Source organism: Cariama cristata, unplaced genomic scaffold, assembly GCF_000690535.1.
Source record: "Cariama cristata isolate BGI_N322 unplaced genomic scaffold, ASM69053v1 scaffold915, whole genome shotgun sequence".
NCBI lineage: Eukaryota > Metazoa > Chordata > Aves > Cariamiformes > Cariamidae > Cariama > Cariama cristata.
The window spans coordinates 1-9,681 of NW_009615557.1; the positions used below are offsets into that span (position 1 = coordinate 1).

Genomic DNA, 9,681 nt, shown 5'->3' on the forward strand with positions numbered 1-9,681 from the left:
CTGGCAGGGCACAAGAAGCTGAAAAGTCCATAACTTAGTATAAACACTGCTTCGTAACACCTAAAAACACGGGTGTGTTATCAACATTATTCTCATCCTAAATCCGAAACACATCATTATACTAGCTACTAGGAAGAAAATTGACGCTATCCCAGCTGAAACCAGGACACGCAGCCTGCAAGGTCTGCATGTAGAGTTGTTCAAATCCATGAGTTTAGCTATCGTTAGGCCAGTCTTTTAGTTAAAGCTAACTGGTTTATCAAGTATAATTAAGACTTTTTGAAAACTCATTCTGGTTTTGTCTGGTATTTATATTAAGTTTTACTTGGAGAAAATCGGCAAGCGTGCAACTACTGGTAACTGAAATGATGCTGTCTTACAGAGCATGCTGATGACTTGGACCTTCATTCTGGAGACACCGTTTGTCTTTTGGAGAAAATCGATACCGAGTGGTACAGAGGAAAATGTGGGAATCGCACTGGGATATTTCCTGCCAGCTTTGTTAAAGTAGTGGTATGTAGGCTTTGTATACATTGCTACGTAAGATCCTACTGCATTTGTTCTCTGGTTCTATTTTACCATAGCTCCCGTGCATTTAACTCCATTCTGTATTTAGATAATCTCTTTTCCCTCTGGCAGCATAGAAGACCTATCTGCTTGTTTGTAAGGTATTAGAAAGATGCTTGATTTGGCACAACCAACTTGTGTTATGGGGATTATTTTGCTGTTAATTTGAAGCCAAGTGAGAAAATCATCGCCCATACCAGATTCTCTTTGTTACCCTGGGTAGTTTCTCAGGGTCTACAGAGCAGATTATTTTTCACAGTTGCATGTAAGAATCAACAGAGTCAGTAAGATGGTTGCTTTTTTTGTGCCTCCCCCCAGCCCTCCAGCTGCTCTCATTTTCTTGTCCTTTGAACTCTGCTGGAATCACCACTTTTATAGCCATGGAGTGAACTAGGTCAGGGCAGCAGTTGGGCCCAACAAAACATGTTATTTTTCTTCCTAGAATGTTTTTTTCCAGCTGGATCAATTCGCCTAAGTGGCTTACTAAGTGGCTGCACAAATGGTTGCGCTGGCACAGTGCAAGGAGATTGGGTTGTTGCAAATGAGGAGCTTAAAGCAATCCCGTTACTGAACGTGACACTTGACAGCAAACAGCAGGCAAGAGACAGGTGCTGGTTTGGAGCCCAACAGCAATTAACTGAGTGCCTCGTCTTTAAAGGAGATACAGAATGGCTCACTGCATCAAAAGCTGGGTCAAATCTATTGCAAGCCTCAGTCTGAGATTGAAGTCCCTTTTGTGGCAGTGGAAGGGGCCGTTGGGCTGTCCACACCAGCCATATGGACACGGAGGAATGCTAAACTGACACCGAGATGCAGTGAAGGTGTATGGCTGGGCATTACAGACAGTAAGGGTCCGTGTCGAGCCGGGACAGCTGGCAGAGATGAGCACTGCTGCTACACGGACAATACCAAGTACTTGGTAACCATCAGAGAGCGTAGGGTCTTCGTTCCGTTTGTGATGGTGTTATTAGAGAAAAAAAATTAAGATCTGAGAAGTGCTGAAGAATAAAAACTAAACTCGGGATTAGTAATAATGGAACCATGCTCGATTTGCTTTCACAAAAAAGACTTGTTAGCTAAATTGGTTAGCTGCTTCTACACAGACCAACAATTCAAAAGCTTTTGTTACTACTGATGGCAAATAGATAAAAAGTTTTACGTTAAAGCAGTGGAATGAGTATTTGGGGTCAAATTCAGCATTGACAGAGACAGATACAACTTCATAAAGGGTAGAGAAGATGTGTTTCAAATTTCTATTTTAGTTGTAAAAGGCAGTTACCCTTTGAGTACAAAAATCTTTTGTTTCAGCAAAATTTAAAAAACAACAGGAAAAAGTTCAGTACTTGAGGCTAATTTACTAAGTGAATTCTGCTGTCCATTCATGTCAGCTTTGATCTCCATACAAGGTCTCTATACAATACGCTATAGTGTGTTTTACACTGTTGAGCTGGGTGGTAGCTTAGGTCTGGAGACCTAACAATCATACGTGGGTATTACTTCCCATGGAACCTGCAGAGCGCCACAGGCACCAGCCCCTCTAGCGAGAGCACTGCAAAGATCATTTGCCCTAAGAGGCTGCATGATTCCCTGCAGTCCTTCCCAGGAACTAGCAAAACATTCTTGTTGATTTTTAGGGGAACTGGCTCATGCGATAGTGAGCTGTAACCCAAGGCTCCTCGCCAGGGTCTCTAGGCTTGCAGTCTTACACATCTCACAGATCATCCGTCGTGTCACACCAGCAGTACAACTGAAGTCCTCTTACGATAAAGGACCTGAATGCTGTCTGTTTCATATACCCATGTATTGACTTTCTAAATTATATTTCTCCAATTCGGGTGAGATTTGTGAGATGTAGTTTTGTTTGGAGGACAGCCGGCCACCAAAGCCCAGAAAGGATAAGTGTAAACAATAATTTTGTCTTTTGTGATATATTGTGCTAGTAAATAATGGAGAGCAATTACCAATTGAAAGTTGGGAGCTAAATGCAGTAACATGCAGTAGCATCCAGTCCCATATTCTGTCAATGAGTCATGCCACAAGTAGAAACAGTAAACCACCTTCAGAACAGAAAACAGGAATAGTGCTCCTTGTTTGCATGAGCTTGAAAAATGAGAAATCGGGCACACAAACCAGAAATCTACATTAATACAGTCACATATCGTAGCATGCCAGCAACTATTGAGCATCACATGGCAGTCATTACGAGCTGATGCTTAGCTGAAAAATAGATTATTTCAACCAGTTCCAAGTTTATTGTAGTTACGTTGCCATGAGCTTGAAATGGAAGATTTTACTTATTTTGTTGTCTTATTAGATTGATGTTCCAGAAGAAGGCAACAGGAAAAAAATACCCTGTTCATCACAATCTATTAGGTGAGTCAGATAGATTTATCTTTCTTTCTCATGCTGATTTACTAGGAAGTAAAAAGAAAGATAACTTTGAAGCAGATGTTATCCACTCTGATGTTAATATGGTTAACAGTTTCTTCACCAAAATATATCTTAAAAATTAAGCTCTCAAAACTGAAAGTTTATGATGTTTTAGTAAAACTCATATTCAGGTAAAAAAAGCCTAGAAACTCACTTCATGGCTTAAAAAAATTGGTAATCACTTTATCTTATGAGCTGTATTAGAAGAGCACTTCCCCTAATTTTTCATGAAAATTGGTTACAGAGACTGTGAGCCAACCTGATTAACTTCAGCAGCATCGCACTCTCCTCTCTTTGTTCCTGGCCTTGTTACCTTCTTCCAGTATCCTCTTAAGATGTAACACGGCAAGGCGCCTACTGATTTGAAAGAACAAGATAAATTGGGACAGAATAGAGCTTACTTTAAGTAGAGAAATCTATCTAACCTTAAAGCGTATAACCATACAAGTGAATCTAAAGTTCCCCAGATCAAATTATCAAATGTACTTCAAGCACTTTCATTTCTGATTTGCAAACAACCTGTACTAAGACTTGTGGGCAAGGAACAATTTTTCATGCCATTTTTACTCAATGATGATTTATTGGATTTTGTAATCGTTCACTGCAGCAATTAAAGCAAATTCAGGCAGAGGCAGGAACCACTAGTGTCAATGGGACCGTTCAGCTTGTTCTTCAGATCAAGCTTGGCTTGTCTTAAACAAAACTGTATTTTTAAAAGCTGCTTCTGCAACTAAGAAAGAAATGGAAAGTGCTAGCTCTGTCGTGAAGCTTTTGCAAAGTTATGAGTTGGGGATCGGCGTGGGAATCAAGCTTCCTACATTGGTTGTATGCTATGATGCCATAGAAAGAATTAAAGTCTATTAGCACTTTTTTCCAGCATGGTATCTCTGATAAATCAAAAATTTTCTCAGAGTAATTTCTTAAATTTATTTTAGTAGTTCATTAAATTATTGAATCTATTTAAGTAAGTGAGGAAAAAAATAATTCATTTTTTAGTATTATACCAAATTAGGTAAAATTTATCAGATGCTTTGATGTTTCTTTCTTCGATAGGTGAGTTACTTCCCCATGATGGGGATAGATTTTACAGAATAAAGTTTGTCAAAGTAGATAAAAAACAGCTTCCCTCTATGAAACCTCCACATATTTGGGATTTGAGACAAATACACAGCACCCACCTCCTGCCCATGTTTGATTGCATCTGAATTGGATGCTAGCTCGAAAAAAACCCATGAAACAAAAGTCTGTCAGGACACTTATTTGGATATAGGCAAAAACATAAAATAGGACAGGTATCCCAGAAACAGAGAGAGATACGGGTTTTGTTTGGAAGAGAAATAGGATCTTATGGGGTGCAGAAGTTGCATCCAGCTACTCTAGACTCCATACTCTTCCTCCTCGGAAAGCAGAGATGAGAACCAGGGCTAGACCCCCATTTTCCAGCTGTTCTGTCCTCAGTGCCTTCTTTCATCATTTTAATTAAAGATATCAAGCCCTATTTTGCACAATGCTGCCTTGATAATAAGTGGACAATTATAATAAATAAGCAAAGTAAGTTTCTCTTTTGTTTGTGCAGAGGCCCGAGATGTGTAGCACGATTTGAATATATCCAAGATCAGAAAGATGAGCTCAGTTTTTCAGAAGGTGAAACTATTATCCTCAAAGAATATGTAAATGAAGAGTGGGCCAAAGGAGAGCTCAGAGGAACATCTGGAATTTTCCCATTGAACTTTGTGGAAGTATTTGAAGATCTGCCTGGAACAGGTATGAATATGTTGGCCAAAATCTTCAAGAACATGGCTTTGTACTGCAGGCATACAGGTAGCATACAGAAGAAAAGTCCAAAAAGACAATGAATGCAGGAAGGAAGTAGAAAGCGAGAGAAGACAGATTAAAAAAAAACAAAAAAAAAAAAAAACCAAACAAAAGGAATAGTAGGACTTCTTAAAAAGCTATTCTTAATAATCACTTTGAATATCTAAAATATCTATCATTAGTGACATTTTGAATAGTCATTGCTGCTATTCTAAGTAAGTAAGTTGTGCTTTACTTATGTAGGTACAGGAGCAGCACTGAACAACAAGGTGGAGGTTTCTTCGTCCCTTCCTCAGGTAATAAAATTGTGTAGGTGAGGGCCAGAATTGCCACAGCGGTTTCATAGCTTTACATAGACTTTCTATTATAACGTCAGATTAGCTGTACAACTTTAAGCCTGAATGTAACGCAACTCCCACAGCGCACAATGCTGCACGGTCACATCTTGAATTCTGACAGTTGGCCTAAACTGACGGAATTCATAGCTTCTGGGAAACTAACAGAAGTAAATTTTTATCCTTTGTGCTTAAGCAAATTCTTGTCAGCTCTATTTTTAAGTATCGCTGCAGTGGTCTAATTTTGAATTTATTAATCCTGTCCCCTGCCACCAATGATGAAAAGGAATGCATCTGAGCCCAGATGAAATTCTGTGGCAATTGCTGAAATGCCATTCTAGCCTACATCTGCAGCGACAGTATTGTATGAGAGAAAGTCAGGGCACCCGTGTTCTGTACAGCTGCTTTCACCAGCATCCATCAGCTTACGGGCTCCATTAACGCTTCTAAAATTAACGCATTTCTTCTGTTCACTTGAACAGAACAACAGACGCTCAGTAGAGTGGTGTGAAGCGCTTCATGATTTTACAGCAGAAACCAAAGATGATTTATCCTTTAAAAAGGGAGACTACATCCAAATACTGGAACAAGTAGATTCAGAGTGGTATAGAGGAAGACTGAATGAAAAGGAAGGGATTTTCCCAGCAGTTTTTGTTCAGATCTGCTCAGGTACAGTGCTCCTACTGGATGGCAATTCATTACTCCGTGGGTTGTGACTGTCATGACAGAGCTCTGGGAGGACCCAGCTATTCCGCTGCATTAACAAGCCACACACCCACAGTCCTTAATATCCTGAAGGTAAACTAAGTGTTGAACCACCCGCTCTAATAACAGCAATATAATGCTCGAGTCAGTGAGTAATCTGGGAGGCGATACGGATTCTGGGATGGTTTTTAAAGTGTGGTTTGGGCACAGGCAAAATAGGACCATGGAGCTGCCTTTATGAGGAATTCAGAGGTACAAAAGATGGGGGGAGCCAGGTCCTCCCTCAGCTGATGAGAAACACTGCAGCACAGCCAAAGAGCTGGCAGAGCTGTAAATAACGATAACTGCTGCTTCTTGGCACAGAACTATTGTAATCACCTTGGTGAAGCAAGGAACAAATGCTGCTTGCTCTCCTCAAGCTTCTGTTTGGTCCCCAAATCAACACAGTCAAAACCTTCACACAGGACACAGAAAATCACAATTTTCTCCCCATAGTTTTTGCAAGTAAAGCCATGAGTGAAAGCTGACGGGAAATAAAATTCCACCTAACTGTCAAATAGCATGCACTGAGTGCTGCTTCATCTCCAAAGAGGAAAAAAGCTTTTATTAGATAGCACCATTGGAAAATTCAAGTAAGTGAACTTTAAATTTAGTCCTCTTAGAAGCAGAACATGAGAACGTGTTTAGTTCTGCAAAATGAACTGCTGCCAGTAGAGATTTTTATTCCAGTAGGACAGTGAATTTGCTAAGTAGCAGCAGTAATAACATCTGGACACCCTCCAGCACAGTAGTGGGGAGAAAACATGAGAATGACAGGAAAGTTATCCAGAAACAGAGATCTGTTTCACTGCAATCCAAGTAACTTGTCTTGTCCATGTTCTGCAGCCAGGGTAGAGCTGTCACAGTCTGTGGGAGGGAAGAAAGGAAAAGCCAAAGCTCTTTATGATTTTCACGGAGAAAATGAAGATGAGCTTTCCTTCAAAGTAAGTAGCTTGCTTAGCCCAATTTTCCAAAAGATCTTACGCTCCTAAAGAATGCTAAAAAATAAGATTTATCCTCTGTGAAAATAGGCTTGGAACAAGAAAGAACAAAGCCCATAAAATAGGCATAAATACCAACACATTTGGTAAACGGTCTCTCTAAAAAAATTTTTGCCCTTGCCACTTCAGTTTCACAATGGCAAAATCTTCACTAAAGACATTGAAAAGAGGTCAGGAGTTCCAGAATTCCTCTGACTTCTCTGATCCAGTAAACATGACAAGACAAACAAACCTCATTTTGCAGTACATTCAGTTCGTGATCAGTTGATATGGCCAAGGGAGCCTCTTTTTAAACCAGAAAGGCAGCAACAAGAAGGATAATTTACTAAGAGTGCCAGTGCTCCAGCAGCAGTGCCTCTAAGGCACACCTAATACAGCAAAATCTAAAAGTTCGGCAGCACAATACATAGTTGTCATTGGAACAAGGGGAGAAATTAAATACTTGCTGGACGCCCAAATAATATTAAGAAGCACTAGCGTGAAACAGCGTGCCCATGTAGATTCAAAGTCATGATTTGGGTAACTGTCCTCAAAAGCAAGTTTTTGAGAAACGGCAGGCTTTCACAGCAGGCCCAAAATTGTGCGTATCAGCTGGAACGCACTATCGCCTCTTCTAAAACTAGCAAAATCGTTTCAGCGTTAGCAGCTTGCAATGCTGAAAGGATGGATGATTCTTTAAAGCAGAAAAGGGGAACAGAGGTAGTGGAAGAAAGGCCAGGGCCACGACAGAACTTCAGATGAAGAGTGTGGCACGGGACAATGAAAACAGAAACAGGGATCAAACCCAGGAGCTACAGTTTATTTTAAACAGCCACACTGAGCAGCTTAGACAACTGCTTTCCTTTGGGGGAAAGGAACGTTTCCAGAGGAAAGAGGAAAGTTTCCAAGTGCTGGAAAATATTGGGACTAAATTGGAAAAAAAAAAAAAAGGCAGCTTTGAAGTGTTTTAAGAAAAGAAACCCTCCTAACAGAGCAGGGAGACACACACAAATAACAAGTAAGGCGGGGGCCCCTGAGTCAGCTCCCTAACGTACCCACTGACCCAGAGAGCTGAAGCAACACAAGAAGTTATCCAGCAGTGCTATTTTTTTCCCTCTGGAAGGCGGTGATTTTTCAGCATAGACAAGTATTTACCCTAAGAGAAGCTTCAGCTGGTTTTGGCAAACAATCTCTAGGAGATATAACCAACAGAAGAGACTGGCCACATCCTACTTCTTTTCTATTTGATTGATATTAATTGCTTCTGAGTAACATCGGCGATGCATGCTTTAACACTGCAGGCTAAGCTGTACTGGCTCACGTTACTCCTTCTCTTACAGGCCGGTGATATAATATCAGAGCTGGAATCTGTAGACGAGGACTGGATGAGTGGAGAGATACAAGGAAAGTCTGGGATATTTCCCAAGAACTTTGTTCAGATTTTAAAAACACCGTGAAGTGTTGTCTCTCTTTGTGCTCCCTGCACATGGGAGAGAATGTTTTCTATCCTAAAGGCACAGCAAAGACATCAATGTGTTTTGACTATCAATGTTTTGCACTACTTTTTCTAGACAGTCATACTAGTATCTTGAAGTCAAATAAGAAAATTGTAGTCTTTTGCAACAGTGTATGTAGTCATGCTTCATGAATGCTCTGAGAGCAAGTACAAGTGGGATTTTTAGCGGTTTCCAACTAGGGAAATACTGTGATGCAACACCATTTTAACTTACATAGCATTCTAGTATGTTTACTATCTGGTATTACATTTATCATGCGCAGAGTCTGCATAAAGTAAGCTTCTTTGGGCTTCTTTAAAAACTTTTTAAAATCCAAATGTAAAAACCTGTTTTTAAGATACAATTACAGGACTCAGTATGTAGATCAAGTTTGATATTCAGGTTTCATTACTGTTTGAATTCCACATTAGCAGTAGAATCCATTTGTTTTATGACTTACGAGGATAAGATAACTGATATTTCATAGTAGAAAAATATCAAATCTAATACCAGTGAGAGGGAAAACTCAGAAGCAAATCCTTGTGTAGCATTCTTCTATTCTTAGCCCAAGCTGCTCATACAGGAAGATCACAAAAGTAAAACTTTAAGTATTTTGCCTCTTAATGAATAATGTCTAAATTGGTATGAATCATCTTAGATCTTCCTCCATTCCCCCAAAACCCTTTCCAGATACAGGTGTAGATTTTTCTGTTCTTGGAGCACCACCGTACCCTTCCTTCCCAGCTGAAGTCAGCTGTGGCCGCGTTCGCTGAGCTTCCTCAGACCCCCCGACCCGCTCCATGCCGTAGCTGCACTATTCCAACTATTTGCCCCTCCACCCCCTTCGTGTAAGTGGAAAGCCAGCCTCCACGCAGTCTGCGTTTCACTTGTCACTCAAGCACTGGAACATACTTCAGTAACAGTATTCCTGCCCTTAACACGAAGGATATTACACAGCCTTGGTTTTAGCTTTCAGCAGACGTGGGATTAGTTTCCAGTTTGTTACCACCTACCAACGATACTGAGCATCATTACAAACGGTCTGGGGAGGCCCGAAGGAAAACACGCCTGGCAGAGCTTACTTCAAGCAGCTCTAACAAAGGCATTCAGTAAAAAAGCAGTGGTGTGACTTAAACGACAAACTAAGGTAGACATGATTGAGGTAGCCTCACATTATAGGCACTTCTGGTAGTAAATTCCTTTTTGCAACACTTGGCTTCTGACAAAACGGTTAAATGCATCTTGATTAACTGCTAACTTCATCAGACTGGAAGAGAAAAAATTATGCTGCAGTTGGCTGTTTCATTGCCAACA

The 9,681-nt window shown here is 40.4% G+C and overlaps 1 protein-coding gene across 1 annotated transcript; it reads left to right on the forward strand.

Moving 5' to 3' along the window:
- Positions 1 to 382: 382 nt before the first annotated feature.
- On the forward strand, positions 383 to 8,328 carry LOC104161397 (SH3 domain-containing protein 19-like; the record flags this gene model as incomplete). Its single annotated transcript, XM_009699820.1, has 6 exons — positions 383 to 513; positions 2,882 to 2,940; positions 4,574 to 4,771; positions 5,572 to 5,816; positions 6,738 to 6,835; positions 8,212 to 8,328. Coding segments are annotated over 6 exons (848 nt in total), but the record flags the coding sequence as incomplete, so codon positions are not given.
- Between the last annotated feature and the right edge of the window lie 1,353 nt (positions 8,329 to 9,681).